The 21,877-nt window shown below is 38.6% G+C and overlaps 1 protein-coding gene across 4 annotated transcripts in view; it reads right to left on the bottom strand.

The window, feature by feature from the left end:
- Positions 1-980: 980 nt before the first annotated feature.
- The window catches only part of JAK2 (Janus kinase 2), a 109,793-nt gene continuing 88,896 nt past the window's right edge, over positions 981-21,877 (bottom strand). For all 4 annotated transcript variants that reach the window (XM_035567652.2, XM_050716459.1, XM_050716460.1 and 1 more), the window contains 9 exons: positions 21,108-21,259; positions 19,900-20,050; positions 15,516-15,652; positions 13,565-13,754; positions 12,693-12,817; positions 7,826-7,998; positions 6,736-6,853; positions 4,786-4,899; positions 981-2,955 (listed from right to left, as the gene is read on the bottom strand). In XM_035567652.2, coding sequence (XP_035423545.1) covers positions 2,848-2,955; positions 4,786-4,899; positions 6,736-6,853; positions 7,826-7,998; positions 12,693-12,817; positions 13,565-13,754; positions 15,516-15,652; positions 19,900-20,050; positions 21,108-21,259 — 1,268 coding nt within the window. In that variant the 3' untranslated portion in view covers positions 981-2,847. The remainder of the gene's footprint in view (positions 2,956-4,785; positions 4,900-6,735; positions 6,854-7,825; positions 7,999-12,692; positions 12,818-13,564; positions 13,755-15,515; positions 15,653-19,899; positions 20,051-21,107; positions 21,260-21,877) is intronic.

The following is a 21,877-nucleotide window of genomic DNA, read 5'->3' as shown; positions in this document are numbered from 1 at the left end:
GTGACAAATGCAATGCCAACTGAAGAAAGATTCTAAAACAAAAACTGATTCCATTAATACAAAGACTATACAAAAATATGGCATTATACAACTCTACTGTAGATCTCAGAGCTTCTGAATTGCAGTTTTTTTTTTTTTTTTTTAAAAGGTTACATTTGGCATTAGCAAATTCAGCAAATCACTGCATTTACATCTTCAACAGCTTTTTGAGAAAAACCATGATTCTGTCTGCACCAGGACCTAAACATTGACACTGCAGGTGATCACACATCCCCTGAGTCCTAAGCACTACTTGGTCCTATTCACCCAGCTGAGAATACTCATCCTGAATGATCAAGCCCTTTGCACAGACTTGTTACAATGGACTAAATATGTTCCTGACCAACAGCACACAATTATACTGCAGTGTAAAGATATGGCTTTCTCTAAAATTATAAAGTATTTAAGTAAAAAAATCCACAAAAACACTTAAAAATTATCCTTGAGTTCCACACTATATTTAAGCAATCAAATAGACTATGTAATCAGTCATACTGTAGTAGAACAAGCAAAAGACTTTTTATTCACTTGAAAAAAGAGCAGACTGGAAGATCTCTTCATTGCATTACACAAACCTCCCTGAGATTTTTACATAAATTATGTTTAGTCTACTATATATTGGAAACCAATTGGCTACTCAGTGTCATACACTGCAAATTTTACATAGTTCCTGCATATGTTATCCCAGCTAAAATGCTGTTTCAATGCTTTAAAGCTTCTTCTCTTGCTACCAAAAAAAAACAAAAAACAAAAAACAAAACACCACATACACACAACTGAGACTAAAAATTCAAAGACATTTCTTGCATGAAATTTTTAAATCATCTTGAAAGCAATGTATAGAAATAGAGAAAACATGTTAAATTGAACAAAGCACTTTAAAATTATTTGCAGCTTGAAAACTGCTTGTGAAATTAGTTTAAAAATTATCTATGCAAGTGTTTGGTGGCAAGAAAACCAACAGAAAATTTTATTAAATGCAATGGGCAGAAAGAGGGTTGATGTTGCCCCTTCGCTACTTAGCAATCTCCCATATTATACAATCAGAATTTGGAACGAGTGATTGTGGGAGAGAAACATCATAGTGGTACAAAACTTTGCAATACTGGCACAATGTTAATTGAATAAGGAATTTTTACTTTTTCTTTTTAACTGAGGTACTTAAACTTCTGATAAGATGGATGTATTTAAATCATAAATCTTAAGGAGGCCTCACAGTGAAGTAACTCCTCTATTTCACATATTCACTGCCACCAAATTTCAGAAATGAACACTTCATTTTAAATACAAATGTGCATTTCAAGAGTTTGCCAAGTTGTGTAGCTTTGATTGAGCCTCAGCAAACATCCAAGAAGAACCAGCATTGTACTTTGCAACACTATCTAAGTAAAAAAAAAAAAAAGATTATTTGAATTTAAAATAAACAAACCTGAAGCCTTTACTGCTTTGAGATACGAAATTATTCCCCAAGTTTCGTGCTTGGAGGCAAAAACCAAACAGTTGCCTTGTCTATAAATTTGTTAGACTTATTTCAAAAGTGGAATTACACACAGTTATCTGTTCAAGTAGCTTTGAACTCCTTCCAGTTATCAATAACTGGGATCATGTTCTTGCCCCTAGCTGATTGTGGAACAACTGCACTTATATTTCCTCCTTCCAAATGGTCTTACGTTGGGTTTCACCACAGAAGAAAAATGAGATAGCTTTGGGTCAATTCACTGGAAAATTGACCTAAGGTGTTTGCGACTGGCCATATCAGATACTGGGACATAAGCATTCTTTTAGGGTACTGGAAGGAATGTATCAGATGATGATCATGACATCAAAGTGAGCAACTGGGAAAAGAAGGGCATTTTCTGTATTTTTAATTCTGTTTTAAAGTTTCCAATTTATAGATACACTGAGAACTACATGAAAATTACAAAGATGGAGGAATAAAAGAAGTATTTAAAAGCAATATGTTTGGCTTTTTAATACTCAGAAATAAACTGAAGACACTGTTTTGTATAAAATGGCTTCAGTTCTACTTGCTATATTACATCTTCAGATATGTAAAGGGTATCCAATATTTAATCAAGACAGGAAAAGAAGAGTAAGAAAAAAGAAGAATATTTGCTTTTTCATTTTAAATTAAAATTTTCGCATGGATAAGTTTTCTGGCTGTCCAAATGAAAAACAATTTGCTCCCTTCCCCAAAAAATACTTAAATCACACAGCCTATTCTGTCTCTTTGCATATATTGCTGACCAACAACTGATTCAGACAGGCACAGTAAAAGTTGCCACATTACATAACTACTTCCATTTCATTATACAGAGAAGCCATTTCTGCATCAACAATGAAAGTTATAAAAGTGTATTAACAAACACAAGCCCTTGTGCAACACACAAAACAGGGTGCCAAGTCACTACAGACTCGTAGTGAGAAGACTAGGAGTCTTTTCTGTGCATCTCCGTTTCAACAAGGAAATACACTGTCTCTTCATTTCTTACTCACACCATATGTTCAGTCACCTCTTTTTTGCACTGCCAAGTAAGGCAAATAATGGTGTTGTAGACTGACCATATATTAGATTATTTTGTTTAGAAAAATAATTTCTCTCCCTATTGTTCTCATAGTAACAAATATATCCTGATAAAGAAAACCAGCAGGATTCCTCAGTTTGCAGATTCAGATAGGATATTTGCCACACAGATTTTACTCCCAGGAAAGATAGATGCACAAGTGCACATATGTCAATTATACACAGCAGACCAAGTACATTTTGTTCTGCATCACAATGCATCCTCTTAAGGAGGGACAGTTTTCTTATCCACCCATGTTGTCCCTTATATGATCCACTCGTTGAGCAAGATCCCTAAAGGTGGGGCGCTGGGTAACGTTGTTGTTCCAGCATTCTTTCATGATAGCATAAATCTGGAGGGGAAACAAAGCAAATCAGTATTAGGCAAACAGACACTACAGTTAATAGTTACTCTGAACTGGTCCAAGAACTTTAACATACATTTCTCCACATTCTTATATTAAATTCTTCATTATCCTTGATAGCTAATCAGAAAGACAGAACAAACTGAACCTACTTCTGGTAAAAATGGATTTGAGTGAACTTTTTGAAGATATTTCTATTACAATAAGCATTTGGCCACACTCTTTTCCTACACATGCAATTGATACCTGATCACAGAACAGGATTTCTATGCCAGCCTCTTTATCTATACTCTTCTCACTAATTTAACCCAGATCATTACCAACTTCTCATACTTCCAACACTTTCTCAAGTATTGCTGAGGAACTCCCTGCAAGGCTCGCAAGACAAATGTAGCTTTCAGTTCTTTCATTTTCAGCAAATATGGAACTCCTGCATTGACCTGAAACTAAAGCAGCTTGTATGCTACAGACATCCAGAAGATTTAAGATCTGTTATGACTACCCTCTTAGGATCAAAATGGGAAGAGCAGTTTCTGACAGAATAGAGGCATTTCCATCTTGCTTTGATACCTGAAGTATTGCAAAGATTCCAGTGTCTGATATCTAGAGTTTCAATAAAACACATTCTGTATTATCATATAAATACAACATTCAGGTTATCTGTGAAAAGCTAAACAATTCAATAATTGTGATTCAACAATTGTTGTGCTCATACGTATAATAGAAGAAAGGTTACTTCAGAGACTTCTCCTTTAATTTTCTGTGTAATAGTTCCTTCCCAATGGCTTCTCTGCCCTACTTGAACCATTCTTTTTCTTCTAGATCACTTGACCCTGATCTCTCTCCTGTCCCTAGGTTTGAATGAATTATTTCAGCACTTACTGCCAAGTGAGTCTGATCTTAAAGGGATGCAGGATTTGGTCTCAGCTAGAAGTTACACAAATAAAACATTCTTTCCTTACTGATTCACTTACCCAGCCCTACTAGTTTGACTCAAGCTGAAGTGCCCCCTCCTCTAAAGAACAGAGAATTAAAAGACCTAGAAATAGTAAGTATTTTCTAAAAACAACTGGAGTATTAGCAAAATAAAAGAACACTGAATTAATGTGTGTGCTGAGGATGACTTTACAGGCATATAAAATTCAATATCTATGAAAAACTTCCGTACAAATCTAAAGGCCCTGACCATATAAAATCTGATTCATATACTTCATTGTGCCTACAGACTTCAGGTAGCTCCTGGCTGAGAAAGCTTGACAATGAATAATATACATGATAAACATAGGTTGTTTTCCTGTGCTTGAGGAGGAAAGAGCAAGAGAAAGAAAATAATCAAGATAAAGGTTTTTTTAAATCTTGGAATTAAATGTGATTAATTAAATCTGAAGAAGCTTTTTTTTTTTTTTGCTAAACTTTAAACATGTCAAAAAATCCACTGTTCACAATTTTGAACAAGAATGTTTATATGGGACTTCTATGGAAGAAATTCCATATGCTAACTTCATTGCTTTAATAAATTTTACATTTTTGCGGTAGAAGCCTGAGTGCTTCACTATAGCAGTCAGCCACAATAATCCTATTTCGTATATTTAGAAGGACTACATACTAGGCTCCTGAGGGAATACAATCTAAAGAATCATAAAAGAAATGTGATTATACTCATCATGTAACTGATAAAATAACAGCACAACCATTCAGGCTGTATAAATATTTCAGTAATCCGTGCAGAAGGAAACACAAGGTTCGCATTTACCATGTACTCACCCTTACTGAGCACCTTTCAGACTATAGTAATGTATTACTATAATAATACTTCACCTCATCAGGGCATCCATCTGGTCTTGGCAGTCGTCCATTATTCTTCAAAAGCTCTATCAAATGAAATACAATCATCTGCCCTTGTTTATCATTGCCAATCATGCGCATGAATTCCTGAAACAGAAGGCCAACTATTGTAAATAATATTTGAAGGGAAAAAAAAAAGATGCTGAAAAATCATTACCAAGGCAAAACTCTTTATAAGAAAAACCTTAGAAATTCTATAAATAGCATAGTATATAGCAATGATAAAATTATAATTAAGTCCAGACAAATATTAATAATCACCACTTTTTTGTGTGGAAGAAAATAGGATTTACATGATACATGATTTAAAGCAATAAATGATACATGATTTAAAGCAATAAATTAAAATCTTCTTTAAAATATTGATCATCAATTGATGATCACCTACTTTTAAATGGATAAATCTTACTGCTAATTTTAAAGAGCTTCCTGAAACATTAAAACAAAATCTTGATGCCTTAAAAATCCTTAACAAACAGAAAACAGGCAATAACTTACTGATGTACTAAAAAAAAAAAAGACGAACTGGATTAATCAGTAACTACAGGCCAGAAAGAATGGCATAATTAAAGCCAGCCAAAATGGTTTAGGTAAATCTTGCTAGCCAAAATGAACATAATCCTGAAAGTAGATAAAAATATTTCTCAGAATGTCAGAGATCAAAAGAAAATGAGCAAGTATATATAATATATATATTATATAATTTCTAATTATTCTGAAAATAAATTTCTAAGCATAATGTAATGGAACTGTTACTCATCCAATGCTACATATATTTCTTTAATGATGCTTGATATGAAAATGTGAAATAACTGTTGGTAGAACATGCAAACAGACAATGTCAATAACACAATGAATAATTATAAAGATGATGAAAGACTGCTTTGGCTATTTGGTACAAATGATTTTTTGTTGATGCATAACAGAGCAACCTAACCCAAAAAGTTGATTTATTCAAAGTATATTCCACCTGAGCCCATGACTTACTCCATTACTTTCCATCTCATAGTCCCTTTGAAGAACTCCAGATGTCTGCAATGTTTGTTCCTACCCAGGGAGAGCTGTCCTTGCTTTGAGAGCTCTTCCTTGATAGTTTAGTAATTGTATCAAATTACTGACAGGTCTGCTGAGGTCAATGCAGAGGTCTTCCAAGTACATTTTTACCTACAATCACTGTTGAGCTCTCAAAACTACATTTGCCATGACTGAGACACCAGCCAACAGTGAGGACAGCTCCACTACATATATAATACTCAACTCTCCTCTGTAATGCCTGCAGAGCAATGCTAGGTATAAGTAACATTGTGAATCTCATTTCCAACTGCAGAACTGTTCTGCAGTGCAGAAGTAATATTTTTCTGTTTAGTATAAAATTGTCTTTAAAAGCATCAATAAAGAGTCTGCAAAAATTATTCCCTTTCTTTCCTGAAATTCAATATACTATTAGCTTGGGTTTGAGTAACATAACAAAATAACTTTAAGAGTAACTACATTTAAAACAACTTAATGTTTAAGTAATTGTTTGGCTTAGCCTTCAAAAAGCCTTTCATTAAAAATACTTGTCATGTTGCAAAGAAATGGTTGCATCTGGGACCACTCTCCATGAAGGATAAGAAAGATGAATCTATACTTAAGAGACTTTAAAATCTTTCCCAAACAGTTGGGAGTTACAGTGTGGATAAAATTTGCACACACTATCAGGTGATTTTCCAGATCTCTTTTGCTTCTTATGCCTCGACAGTAACGTTTCTCAGCATGCTGCTGCTTCTGATTGGCTGTGGTCTCAGTCATGAAGGTGTCATCTGAAAAGAATCAGTAACTCTCGAGCTATTTAAGTACAGCAAAAATCTATATCTTTCATCTATATCTTTCTGAAAAATTAAATAAACAAAAACCTCTGAGAACCATTCATTATGTACTTACAGCTGGTGGGCTTTTGCTCTTTTCAATATAAGTGAAGAGTTCATATAAGACTACACCAAAACTCCACACATCTGAGGCCACAGAAAATTTGCTCTCTGTCAGAGATTCTGGAGCATACCTGCAACACATAGTTAAAAAAAATATATACATTATATATATATATATATATACACTGTTCTGTGTGACTTGTGGCTTTTTAGTTTTGAAGATATTTCTTTTACTAAGACCAGGATTTTTCACAAATATGTACCCTTTGTACACAGGCATTAGCATATTCTCGTTTCCTTCCATTACTTTCATTAGTAACTATACTGTTAATAGTAACTAAATGGTACTGAAAAACACAAACCAGCTTAAACTAACACAGCTAGTGATTACTATATCCAAGGCTGGTTTTTTGTTTGTTGAACAAGATTTTAATGTGAAAAGGACTGGAAAGAAAGACAATTCTAGCCAGTAAGCACCCTTCCATCACTTTCAATAAGCTTTGAATTGTGTCCCAGGTACTTCTGAACTCTCAAAAACATTGACTGTGATGCCATTTTATATTATTTTATTCATCCTTTAAATATTACATTTTGACAGTGCCTACAGCAGCTATATAGACAAAAATCACAGGTATGAGATTGCATTTTCTTTCATTGTCAAGACAGAAGATGGTTTTATCACAATTATCTGTGAGAATATTTTCTAAGGTACTCCTGTGTCTTCATTATGAATACACAGAACAGAAGTATATGTTCTGTATTCTGAATGTAGTTGTATAGGATTTACATGGCAAGGTTTTAGTAGCAGGGGGGTTGCAAGGGTGGCCTCTGTGAGAAGAGTCCAGAAGCTTCCCCTTGTTAGATAAGAGTCAGCTCCTAAGGCATCTTTTAAATAACTGTTTGAGTATTTGTTTTTCATGAAAATATGTTGAGAATTCATACATTTATACACTGTAAAGTCATATATCATGAGTGTGACCTTCGCAGTGCTTTCACAACTGACTTGGAGTTTGCACTTCGTAAGCCTACAATATGCAAAACTATTTGCTGAAAATATGAAGCTGAAAATGTGCCGTTATTTCATATATCAAAAGGAAACTTACCAAAATATAGGGCTTTCACCAGGTTCTTTCACTTTGTAGTACTCCTTATCTTGTGGCAAGACTTTAGTCAATCCAAAGTCTCCAATTTTAACTCTGTTCTCATTCTCCACTAAGATATTTCTTGTTGCTAAATCCCGGTGAACGTATCTTTTTGTACCCAGATACTCCATACCCTAAGCATAAAGTTCACAGACACAATAGAAAAGAAAGTTACTTTTAGCATTAAGTGACTGCACTTCCACTAAAGGGATGAATTAAGGACAAAGTTAAAACCAAAAACTGCTGTATATTTGTCCTCTCTAGTGAGTTACTCTTCCAAATGCAGGGTTGTTACTTAACTGATAGCAGCTACATAGAGCACCTCTCAGAGCCATTAGTTTATGATTACATAGCTAGATAGCTGTTATAGCTCCTTTCCATGTCCAAATGCAATTTGCCAGTAATAGGTAAAAGGAAACAAAATTTGGGCTAAGCTACATAATACGGGGCATATGAAAAGCCTTTCCTATCTCATTACCCATTTCTATTAATCTTCTTTCTTCATTTTCTACATCCTGATTGCTTTATCAAACTTTATGATCCCTTGGATCTGACACCTGTTCTCTGGCTATATTTGCAGTTGCCTGAAGCCATGTCTTCTTTTACTGCTGTTGCTGTTCCCTTCTTACCAATACACATTCTTATTTTTGCTATCAATAAAGTGTAGAAGAAGCCAGTGAGTGAAGTGACAACCAGGCTAAATTATTAGAGCATTACAAAAAAGAAAATCTTGCTTACACAGCAATAAATGGTGGACAGTGCACAGTGTTAAAAGATGCCTGACTCTCACATGTGAAATAAAACACCAAGCAGGCTGTCAATTTTACAAGACGACACGTCACTCCAACAACCAAAAAGCAATAAATGATGCTGTAGTATTGCTGAACTCAAGTGTTTTGGACATCAATATTAGAGATTTATTCTCTCCAAAAGATTTATCTCCCTTTTTGTTTTTTAAGTGAAAAACCTCAGAAAAATCATGAATCAAAAGTCTTAACTTTTCTCAGATTCTTGTACCTAGTACCTAGCCTAGTACCGCTAGATGGCATTGCTGTTTATTTAGAACATCTTATTCCAAAACAGGGTTCAAAACTGCCCTGTTCCCCATTAATCACCTATCTGCTGCCATCCTGAAAAATACCAAATCTAGCTTTTTTTCAAAGCCAAACTCCTGGGTTTCATATACACTCAGTCAACGGAAATGCTATACCTTTTTATTACTATTAAATACTGTCCTGAAAACAGTCCTAAAATTTATCTGATACTAATAAGTTTCCTGTTACAACAGGCATTTTCCAGGCTCACAGAGCTGGTTACTTGAAATCATGCAAATCTTGAGTGGAAGTCATAATCCTGTGGCATTACAGGAGTTGAGTTTAATTACACTGTTTCAAACGCTTCCATCTTTATTGTTTAAGAGCTAGCTGTGGGGCTCTTCAGAAAAGACACATGAAGTACTTTAAGCCTTATGAGATGGAAAAATAAATTTATTCTTATCTTCTTCCCCTATCAGGAAACATTAAAAAAAAAAGTGGGGCCAACAGAGCAAAAAAAAATCCCCAAAATCAGATGTACTGAGGGAAAAAAAAAATATATATATATTTGCTGTTCTGTTGCCAAGATTCTTTGAAAATTTGACTGTAGAACCCTATTGCTTGCCACCAGACAAACAGCACTACTGACACAAGCCGCACCCAACGATAGCTGTACTGATTTACATCTACAGAAATGTCACTACTAGCAAATGCCAGCTCTGAAAACTCTGCTTTTCACAGCATGAGATGTGTACAAAAAATGTCATCTGTAAGTCAGGACAATTCTCACAGATTAGTAGTAAGGAACCAAAAATAAGCAACCACACTCAACTCAACCCTCAGGTATGGGCCATGCCTTCATTTCTCTCTCACATATTTGAGGCAAGAGCAACAAAGAAGGAGGAGAAAGACTTTTATACAACAAAAAAAAGTAACAAATTCACAGCAGGAAAAATAGATTTGAGATTCTGATAGTACCAAACATTGCAAAAGAAACAAATATCTAAAGGAAATGGGAAAAGGTGTTAAGCTAAAAGAAGAAAAAGTATTCAGATTCCATTTTTGTAATATTAGGCACTCACTACATTTTTAATATATTGTCATAAATCATAACTTGAGTACTTTTGTCACAGTTCAACAACCAGCTTTGAAGATCCTTATTTTTTAATTCAGTATTCCAAATTAAGCATAGAACCACTAGCCCTCTAGATTTTATCAACAGTAAAATTTTGCATTAGATCCTATGAGGAAAAAATTAAGATGTTTTGAATCACAGAATCATAGAATGGCATGGGTTGGAAGGGACCTTAAAGATCACCTAGTTCAACCCCCCTGCCATGGGCAGGGACACCACCCACTAGATCAGGTTGCTCAGGGCCACATTCAACCTGGTCTTGAACACCTCCAGGGATTCGGCATCCACAACTTTTCTGGGCTACCTGCTCTAGTGCCTCACCAGCCTCTGAGTGAAGAATTTGAAGCAACAGAATACTGCAGAAATATTAGAGCAATCGATATAACCTCTGCTTTACAGGTAGAACAGTGAAAAGAGGTCAAAGCAAAGTACATCCATTTTAACCCTTGGGCTTTGCCTCCCTTAGATGTTAGCTGCAGATACTTCTTTAAGAGTAAAAACTGCATGTGAACTTCCCACTTTCTTGTACTGTGTGTGCCCATGCTTTGTCACACAAAAGCAGGAAGTTCTCACACTTAAGTATCTGCAGAATGCATATTCTAGCTCCCTTCCTCCTGGTATCTGCTACTTAGAAAAAAGTCACTCCATCTCATTTCTGATTTTTCAGCACCATCCTGCAGACCTGTAGTACTTTAATGTTTCTCTTACATATGTATTTATATATGCATACATACATGTATGTACACACACACACACAATGTTTTTCTTTATACCTTCTTGGCCTTAATTCCTTTTCCAAAGTTTCCTGCCATACTTGCACTGCCTGCAAAAGCCAAAATCTACTTTTCAATCCCCCTGTCAGATACATCTGTCTCAGAGGCCAGGGTCCCAAAAACTGTTGCCACTGTGGCACTTTATTAAAAGCCTGAAGGCTTGCAAAATACAAGCTTTCACAGCTTCCTCTGGGAATGAACAGTGCAGATATCTTCTGATCCCTCAGGGTCTGCTGAGATGGCTACAGAATAAAACAAGTAAGCGGCTGCTGCTTTTGCCTGTTCAAAGATCCCTGATTATTCTATGAAAAATTCAGTCACCTTCTTCCTAGGTGGTGCTGAGTTTTAGACTTTTCCAGATCTTTGCTTGAAGGAAGGTTGTTTAAGGTGATTTACCAGCACTGATACCAAGTTATTTTGTGGCAGAAATAGCAAGAGAATTTCTAATGCTTGAGACCTTTCACTAGAGAAAAACTTACTGTTTCGGACCCCTTGATCAGAGGACTTTTTGAACCCTCTTTCTGTGGGTGGTCACATGTTCAATACTTCCTCTTTGTGAGAAGACTGACACTTGCCATAGACCAGAAAACATTTCCTGTTTTCAGCTATGTTGCAGACTGCTTGCCCATCTAGGAGGCTTTGCTGGAGACAACTCACCTAGCTTTATTTCAGTGAATACATGAATAGGTAGAATCAGCTGCTAAAGAAGCATGCAGCATCCATCTGTGCATGCTCCAGGTTCAGTAGCTAAAAGGTTTACCAAGTCAGTCCAGTTACAAGAAGGAAACTATCAAGCTGTGTTCACCAGGTGAAAAGTTTGAATGCCTGGAGAAGATCTTGCTTTTTGCAGAGACTCTCCTGCCTCGTTCTTGTCAGGCCTATTCTAGGGATAGTGCAGACAGAAAATGCCCTGAATGTGTCAGGATGCAAGTTTACTGTATGTAAAAATAAGTAGGGGCTATGTACCGTGAAGAATACTCACTAAATAACCTACTCTTTCCATGCTTGACGTGGAAAACAGGGAAAGGAAGTTTAAAAATATTCGTTACACACCTTGGGTTAGGGGAACAGGGAGGAGAAGAGTGTGTGTGGTGTGTGTGTGTGTGTGCATGCATGTCTATCTATCTGTCTGCTTTGCTCTTCTTTCTTTCTTCAAGCTACTGAACATGCAGAGAAATCTATAGTGTCCATAGTTCCTCATATCCCAAGCACAACAACAGAATAAAGCTAGGGCAGGTATATGCCCTGCTTCTGAGGAAACAAGGCATCTACAATGGAGATCAGATTTTTGCCTCCCTTTTCAGAATTTTATGAAGGATTTTCAGGGACAATCTGCAAGACTGATTTATTACAGCTTTGGGGACTTCCATGGCCTCTATTTCTTCACACAGAAATCATATATTTTTGCTCCAGTAGATTAATAAGGTAATAGTATTTGCATTTTAAAGTAAATTCCTTAAGCGTATGCATGCTCTTAATAGTGGTTTTATAGCTGAATATCTAAGTCCTGAAAAATCAGTTACAGTATGTCAAGAAGTGTTTGCTTGGACAAGTATACTAACTCTTTCAAAATTCTATTCCAGCTCTCATTCGGGATAAAAGAGTTTTTAATTCTTCTGAATGAAAATATGAACTAAACAAACAGTAAAATAAACAAAAGTAAATGGCAAATATTCTCCCTCAGTTAGCAGATGGATGAGCCAATACCACTGAGATATTCAGAAATTTGTAAAGTTCTTGAATATATGAATGTGTGCTGCTATTTTTTAGGGCTATGTTTTGCTAGCACCCCAACACTATTATAAGGGATACACCGAAACAATTAATTTCTGTACAAAATGGAGAGATATTGTTGAAAAATATTAATCATCTGAAAGCCCTCTTACTTTGCATATCTGAGATGCATACAGCAAAAGCTTCTTGTGGTCCAGTCTTTCCTTGTGTTTCTGCAGATAATCTCGTAAACTTCCATACGGTAAATATTCCATAATTAATCTCAGATTCCTACGACCTTTGACGACAGCAAAGAAAACATATAATTTTTCTGTCATTTTCCAATACAAAGTTTTTATTTCAATGTGTTTACAAATGAGTAAAAGTAATAGAGACATCTTACTACCAAAACACACAATTTATTATGTTCCTCACTAAGCAATTTTTCATCTGTTAGTTAACTGCATTTGTTAAAGAAATGCCATTTATTTAAACATAGCAATTATGTGGATACACATCACCTCATCAAGACTTCATCTTCTATTGCTAAAGCAAAGCAGAAGTGCCACCCATATGTGTCTGTGTTTTATATAATTCCTCTTCATTGCTGAGGTAAAACTCAGAATAGTAACTGACATCATCTGTTCAGCAATTTTGCCATCTTTAAAACTTAGTAAGATTTTGAACGCAAGATTTTTTTTTTTCTTATAGTAATACCTTGGGCAAAAAAAACATGTTATCACTCATTTTCAACACCATAAACAATTAACTCAAATACATCTGTTTCTGAAATTTCTTCCCATCTTCTGTTATACAGGCTGTATGATAAGTGGTATTATCCAGTCTGGAACATCACATTAAGTGACAAAAAGCAACAGTTAAAAATGGTTACATTTTCCTACTGAACCCCAAATTCACTTCTAGGAAGACTTTTGTACTTTAAGATAAAGAAAATGGGTAACTTTCATAAACACTTCTCTCTCTGAATTTCTCACAGTATGCATGCTTAGGTGCATAGCTGAAGGTGTATTCAGTAAGCACGTACCTGCACTGTAGCATACTCCTTTGTATTTAACAATGTTATCATGCTGCAGAGATTTAAGTATTTCAATTTCTCTTTCGAAGTCCCTAAGGTGCTCTTCTGTGCTATGTTGCAGCTTTTTCACAGCCACCACCTCTCCAGTATTATCCTGTAGGGGGTCATACCGGCACATCTCAACACTGCCAAAATTTCCCTAGATCAGAAGTAGAAGTACTTGAATTAAAAATGAGTCCACACCATTCTCTTTCTTAGTAAATGTTCATAATAGCCTCTGTGCTGAATGTACTAGCATTAAGTAATGCAATTATGTAATAAGTTTCTTGTAATACCAGACAATTATTTAAGTGAAATACCACAAACCCTACCTGAAAAAAGGTAGGAGTGCAGGATCACAGGTCACAGCTCTATAACAACTGTCTATAAGAAAACATGCTCTCTAAAAGGAAGCAAACAGCACTGGAGGAAAGGAGGGTGACCTACATTCATTTTCTCCTCCTTCTCCACAAATTTCTACCTACAATTCCATGATACCTTCTGAGATAGCTCTTTTCCTGAACTTGCAAAACCACATCACATTAAGGCTTCTCCTGGCTGTTTTCTTTTCTTTTTTTTTTTTTTGTAGTTCTTCCCCAAGCTGTTTCTCCGTTTTACTTTCTTTCCTCTCTCTGTTCATATTTTCTTCACCTTCTTTTTTGCAGTCATTACCTACAACTCTGTTCCTCTCCCTCTGCCATGTTGTTGTTTAAAGTCAACAATCACCTGCAAATAAAAGTAGTTCTGCTACTTTGCTTTCAGGCTTATTTTCTCTAGTACTTGGAGTTAAACGAATGTGTAGATATCATGTCAATAGCAATAAAAAAAAAGCAAGAGACCATTCCGGAAAAATGATACTTGGGTAACGCTGTCAGCTCCACTAAGTCATCTGTCTAGGCATGCTTTCCACAGCCAGCCTGCAATGACTTGCAAAACTAGCAATGAAATGATGATTTCTAAAGTCTAAAATGTTCAAGGTCTACATATATCTCAAAGACACTACTGAGTTCAGAGACTCCACATGCAGATATCCCAGAATATGCACGTACAAAAAAAAATCCCACTAGTTCTATGCAAGATTACTCTGGAACAATTTCAAATGAATCTCATCTGACAAAAAACAAGTTTCAGATGCAGCTGTCCTGGTTTGGGCTGGGATAATTTTTTTCCTAGTAGCTGATAGGGTGCTGTGTTTTGGGTTTAGGACAAGAATAATGCTGATGTTTTAGTTATTGCAGAACAGTGCTTACACAGAGCCAAGGACTTTTCTGCTTCTCATGATGCCCTGCCAACAAGGATGCTGGGGGTGCACAAAAACGCAGGAGAGGATACAGCCAGGACAGCTGGCCCCAACTGGCCAGAGGGATAGTCCATACCGTATGGTGTCATACTGAACAATAAACTGGAGTGGCTGGCCAGGGTCTGGGGGCTGCTGCTCAGAGACAGGCTGGACATCAGTCAGTGGGTGGTAAGCAATTGCATTGTGCATCACCTGCCTTGTATATTATCATCATCATCATTTTCCTTTTCTGCTCTAATAAACTGTCTTTATCAGTGTTTCACACACACTCCACTTGTGTCCCCCATCCCACTGCAGGGGTGTGGAGTACACAAAAAGATGTATAGTGCTTAGCTGCCTGATAAGTTAAACCGCAACAGTTCAGCATTATTAAGAAATAATTGGAGAAATTAGCTTTTCAGTGTGACTGGATTCATTGTAGAAACCAGCCACATTTTTTCTATCTAATTACCTTGTGAAACTGAAAAAAAGACCTGAAAGGAACTTGAAAATTGTGTTGTGACTCAAATTATTAATCTCTGTAATTGAAGTGTTCAACGTCACATGTATATGGGGTCATCAGAAGATAACTGAAAAAGATATCTCTTTTCTAGGCATTTAGAGAATTTCCAAACAACCTACCTTGCCAAGTTGCTGTAAAAACTTAAGATGTCTTTCTTCAAATTGTGTTGGGTCCCGATCTTCAAAAGCCCCAGAAAATCCAAGTGCTCCAATTCGCATATTTGGCAACATATCGTTTTCTGTCAATAACTCGTAATCTGAGGGGAAGGAGGAAGAGAGAAAGGGAGAAGGAAGCACAGAGAAGCAAACAGGAGAATGAAAAAAAATATTACAATGCTGGCATGTTCTACCTCTGCTAGGCATACCCTGAGCTTAGTGGAATATTAACAATCCCCTTAATTTCTACATAGTAATTTCCAGTCATAAAGACAAAGAGCTATTACCAAACAGCCAAATAACTTCTCTTAACACGTGAGTCTTGCTGTAATTTCCAAATACAATTTTTTACAGGCCCTTTGTACTTCAAAGTTAGCAGCTATTGTGCAGTGACCCCACAGCTGTGGAGGAGAAAAATGAAAACCTCACAAGAGCTTGTGATAATGCGCATCTTTCTCTTACTAAAATAAAAAATGTCTTTCTATTTTCAGAGACAAAACCACTTCACAAGTATTCTTGGTTAGGAGGTTAAACATTTAAGGTAGACACTAATCAAACCAAAAAAACTGTTTGAATCACAGAATCGTCTAGGTTGGAAGAGACCTCCAAAATCATCTAGTCCAACCTCTGACCTAACACTAACAAGTCCTCCACTAAACCATATCACTAAGCTCAACATCTAAATGTCTCTTAAAGACCTCCAGGGATGGTGACTCTACCACTTCCCTGGGCAGCCCATTCCAATGCCTAACAACCCTTTCAGTAAAGAAGTTCTTCCTAATATCCAACCTAAACCTCCCCTGGTGCAACTTCAGCCCATTCCCCCTCGTCCTGTCACCAGGCACGTGGGAGAACAGACCAACCCCTACTTCGCTACAGCCTCCTTTAATGTATCTATAGAGAGCGATAAGGTCGCCCCTGAGCCTCCTCTTCTCCAGGCTGAACAAGCCCAGCTCCCTCAGCCGCTCCTCGTAAGACTTGTTCTCAAGACCCCACACCAGCCTTGTCACCCTTCTCTGGACTCTCTCGAGCACCCCCATGTCCTTGTAGCGAGGGGCCCAAAACTGAACACAGTACTCGAGGTGCGGCCTCACCAGAGCCGAGTACAGGGGACAATCACTTCCCTAGCCCTGCTGGCCACGCTGCTTCTTATACAAGCCAGGGTGCTGTTGGCCTTCTTGGCCACCTGAGCACACTGCTGGCTCATATTCAGCCGACTATCAACCAGTACTCCCAGGTTTTTCTCTGCCAGGCAGCTTTCTAACCACTCATCTCCCAGCCTGTAGCGCTGCTTGGGGTTGTTGTGTCCCAGGTGCAGGACCCGGCACTTGGCCTTGTTGAACTTCATACAGTTGGCCTCAGCCCATCGGTCCAGCCTATCCAGATCCTCCTGCAGAGCCTTCCTACCCTCAAGCAGATCAACACATGCACCTAACTTGGTGTCGTCTGCAAACTTACTGAGGGTGCACTCGATCCCCTCATCCAGGTCATCGATAAAGAAATTGAAGAGGACTGGTCCCAGTACTGAGCCCTGGGGTCTCCACTAGTGACTGGCCTCCAGCTGGATTTGACTCCATTCACCACAACTCTTTGGGCCAGGCTATCCAGCCAGTTTTTAACTCAACAAAGCGTACGCCAGTCCAAGCCATGAGCAGCCAGTTTCTTGAGGAGAATGTTGTAGGAAACAATGTCAAAAACCTTACTGAAGTCAAGGTAGACTACATCCACAGCCTTTCTGACATCCACTAAGCGTGTCACTTTGTCATAGAAGGAGATCAGGTTCGTCAAGCAGGACCTGCCCTTCATAAACCCATGCTGACTGGGCCTGATTGCCTGGTTGCCCTGCAAGTGCCGTGTGGTGACACTCAAGATAATCTGCTCCGTGAGCTTCCCTGGCACTGAGGTCAAACTAACAGGCCTATAGTTCCCCGGGTCTACCCTCCGGCCCTTCTTGTAGATGGGCGTCACATTTGCTAGCCGCCAGTCGACTGGGACCTCTCCTGATAGCCAGGACTGCCGATAAATGATGGAAAGCGGCTTGGCCAGCTCCTCCGCCAGTTCTCTTAGTACCCCCGGGTGGATCCCATCTGGCCCCATCAATGTATTTGTAAAAACATTTTTTGTTATCTTTAACAGCAGTAGCCAGATTGAGCTCCAGATGAGCTTTGGCCCTTCTAATTTTGTCCCTGCACAGCCTCGCAACAGCCTTATAGTCCTCGTGAGTAGCCCGCCCTCTTTTCCAAAGATTATAAACCCTCCTTTTTCTCCTAAGCTCGAACCACAACTCTCTGTTCAGCCAGGCTAGTCTTCTTCCACGCAGGCTCGTCTTTGGGCACGTGGGAACAGACCACTCCTGAGCCATTAAGATTTCCTTCTTGAAGAGTGTCCAGCCTTCCTGGACTCCTCTGCCCTTCAGAACCTCCTCCCAAGGGACTCTGCCAACCAGTGTCCTGAACAGCTCAAAGTCAGCCCTCCGGAAGTCCAAGACAGCGGTTTTACTGGTCCCCTTCCTGGCTTCGCTGAGAATAGAGAATTCTACCATTTCATGGCCGCGCTGCCCAAGACAGCTCTCGACCACCACATCTCCCACCAGTCCGTCACTATTTGTGAACAGAAGGTCTAGCGGGGCACCTCCCCTGGTACGCTCTCTAACCAGCTGCGTCAGGAAGCTATCTTCCACGCTCTCCAGAAACCTCCTAGACTGCTTTCTCTGGGCTGTGTTGTGCTTCCAGGATATGTCTGGGAAGTTGAAGTCCCCCACAAGAACAAGCGCTGACGATTTCGCGGCTTCTGCCAGCTGCCTGTAGAACTCCTCATCTCTCTCCTCATCCTGGTTCGGCGGTCTATAACAGACCCCCACCAGGATGCTTGCCTTGTTGGCCTTCCCTCTGATCCTAACCCACAGAGCCTCAACCTTATCAGTCCCAGCCTCAAGTTCCTCAACATCAAAACACTCTCTAATATAGACAGCCACACCACAACCCCTTCTGTGCTGCCTGTCCCTTCTGAAGAGCCTATAGCCAGGCATTGCAGCATTCCAGTCATGAGAGTGGTCCCACCACGTTTCCGTGATGGCAACCAAGTCATAGCCTGCCTGCTGCACGATGGCTTTCAGCTCCTCTTGTTTGTTATCCATGCTGCGTGCATTAGTGTAGATGCACTTCAGCTGGGCAATTGCCTTCTCCCCCGGCCTTGCCATTGTTTCCCCTGGCACAGCTCCAACAGGCCTTATTTCAGCCCTGTCCCCCTTCTTACCTAGTTTAAAGCCCTCTCAATGAGCCCTGACAGCTCCAGGGTTAGGATCCGTTTTCCCCTTAGAGATAGGGACCCGTCTGCGACCATCAGGCCGGGTGCTGAGTAAAGCGCCCCATGGTCAAAAAAAAACAAAATTTCTGCATTGGCACCAGCCTCTGAGCCACATGTTAATCAGGTGGGCTTTCCGTGTCCACTCTGTACCCCTCCCTGCTACTGTAGGGATGGACGAAAACACCACCTGTACTCCCGCTCCATCCATTAACTGTCCCAGTCCCCTAAAGTCCCTTTTGATAGCCTTCAGGCTTCTCTCTTCAATATTATCACTGCCAGCCTGGACTATCAAAAGTGGATAATAGTCAGAGGGGCGAACCAGGTTGGGAAGCTTTCTGGCAACATCCCTGACCCTGGCCCCAGGGAGGCAGCAGACTTCCCTATGGGTAGGGTCAGGCCAACAAATAGGGCCCTCTGTCCCCCTGAGAAGGGAGTCGCCTAAAGCAATTACCCTTCTATCTTTCTTGGTGGAGGCAGTCTTGAGGTGTGGAGTCGGCCTCCTCGCCCTAGGTATCCTCCTGGGTAGACTTTCTACCTCATCTTCACCCATCGATCTCTCAAGCTCTAAGGCCTCAAACCTGTTGTGTACATGCACCTGGCGGTAGGGGGGGGGCGTCGCCTGCGAGTTTGAGCAGGGACCTGTCTCCATTCCTCCTCAACTCCTAGGTCCCCTCCCTCTGCCCGACAGGGCAGGGGGTCCACCCCTATTTGGGGTGTCTCACCCCAGTACCTCTCCTTCAGGCCCTGCAGGGAGTTGCTCCACCAGTCTCTCCCGCTCACACTCCCTGATAGCCCTCAACCTCTCCACCTCCTCCCTAAGCTCTGACACTGAGCTCTGAATAATAATGTTAACTTTTAATGTATTCTCTCTTAGAGCAAACTAAGCAGTAGTAATATAATATTGCTAACTTAATGTGTTTGCATTTGAAAGAGGTTGTCGATTAACATCCCAAAACTGAAGGCGCTATGTGAAAATGAAACAACAGAAAGCAGGGTTCTTTTTGTCTAGTGCATTCCTGTTGTATCACAGACTTGGACTCACCTGGAGTGAACAAACTATTCAAGTCACGTATAATTGCTCTAAATGAAGGCCTGAAATCTGGCTCGTAATCCATACAGTTGTTTATAAGGTTTGCTAGCTCTGTCCAGTTCGGTGCAGGAAGTTGGTGTCTATCCTCATAAAACTGTAGTTTCTGGAATTAAAGAGATAAAAATCACTTTAATATATCACCACAAATAGTTGCAGTAGCCATAACATTCTGACCAAAGCAGCCAAAAAATACAGCTCTCAGCCTAGGCTTTTTATCTCACCAACATGCACATCCGACCAATTTACGTCAAAAGCCAAGACTGACAGTGTAGCAAAACTGGCAGAATTTAGAGTAATGAGTTGAAAAATTCCCAGGCAGTTACTGGTGGAAGGTAAGAGAGAAAAATAATGAGAAAGATGGAGTCTCCTTTGTTGGTAATTTCATGAAACCTATATTGGATGAATCCAACAGAAAGATTTGTCCATCTTTGGACTATGTGAGCTTCTTTAGATATAAAAAGCTTCATTGTTATTAAAAAAGCATGTGGATTAGTAGAAGAGAGGAGGGCAACTTCTGAAATACATAGATATCTAAAAGCTAGGTCTAAAGTAGACCTTGGAGTTTATTGTAAGAGCTGATTACAACACCTGAGAAATTGGATCAGACTTTGTAAGTAGTAGTCCATTTATAATATTATAAATCATTTTAGAGAGTAGTAATAATCTTTTTCCTTCCATCTAAGGAGTAATTAAATACAGAAGTAGTAGTATTTTTTGTGGAATATGTTTCCCTCACACATCCCACCTCATGTTGAGACAAAGTTAACAATTCTGGTTTAGATAAAATAGAATTGTCAGCAACACATACAATGTTACAGAATTTAAGGTGTTCAATTACAGCGTAACTAGAATAATGCCAATTAAAAGCCATGTACATTGTTAGGAATGCTTTTTCTTTAAAATTATATACTGTTGTAACAAAGCAACAGAAATGTGGGCAAGATAATAGTGGCAAAACTGTACTTGTCCCTATAAAAATCAAAAGCAACAACATAAAAACCATCCTCAAATCATCACTTCTGATCACTGTCTACTAGTAAAAGTATAGTTTTGCTTACAGTGGTCATGGGCCACACCATTTTACATGCTGACTAGTTACAGCAGCAGATGTTTTAAATTATAAGTATCCAACTTATTACTGCAGATCCAGTAATATTTACCCTTGAAGAATCCAGTGCATTCAGAGGTTTGTCTCCTCCACTGCAGATTTCCCACAAAGTAGTACCAAAACTCCATTTATCTGTAGCCAGGCTTAATTGTTTGGGATTCTCAATACATTCAGGTGGAACCCATGGTATTCTTTCAAGAAGAACTGTGCAGTTGCACAATGGAAACATCATGTTAAGATCAATAATAAAACCAGAAAATTTTATAACATATCTGATTCCGTAGAAATTATTTTAGTATACATATTTCATTCTGTGAAATGTTTTTAATGCCTTTCCAAGTTTTTGTTCTTTCCTAGAAAATGCTACAGAATATCTATAAAAATAATACTTATGAACCCGAATAGAGAATCATTGATTTTATTGTCAAATTAGACTAATGTTCTAAAAATTTTTAAACCTTATTTTCAAATTAAATTTTTGTTCTGAATTTAACATTTTTCCCAATGTTATCAGGGTTTAGTAGCTTCCATGAAGTAACTAGATTGCAAAGAGCCAGAAGTACTTTACTAGTTGTTGACACATTATGGCACAGCAATATAAAGGAGCCATAGTGAGAAATTCCCTACTTTTTGATTTTTGAACTTTTGGTACTGAATCTGGTAACAGGCTAAAATATGCTGTTGCACTGATGCAGATTTAAAGCTTCTTAAAATGAGATCTTGTAAGATTAATGAAGGCTTCTTATATTGAAAAGGGGAAAATTCATTGGAAAATAATAGCACTACTATGCTGCTTATAGTATCTTAGATGCATTATTTCTT

Source organism: Cygnus atratus, chromosome Z (genome assembly GCF_013377495.2).
Source record: "Cygnus atratus isolate AKBS03 ecotype Queensland, Australia chromosome Z, CAtr_DNAZoo_HiC_assembly, whole genome shotgun sequence".
NCBI lineage: Eukaryota > Metazoa > Chordata > Aves > Anseriformes > Anatidae > Cygnus > Cygnus atratus.
The sequence above is the reverse complement of the archived record's forward strand: the minus strand, read 5'-3'. Positions and strand labels throughout refer to the sequence as shown.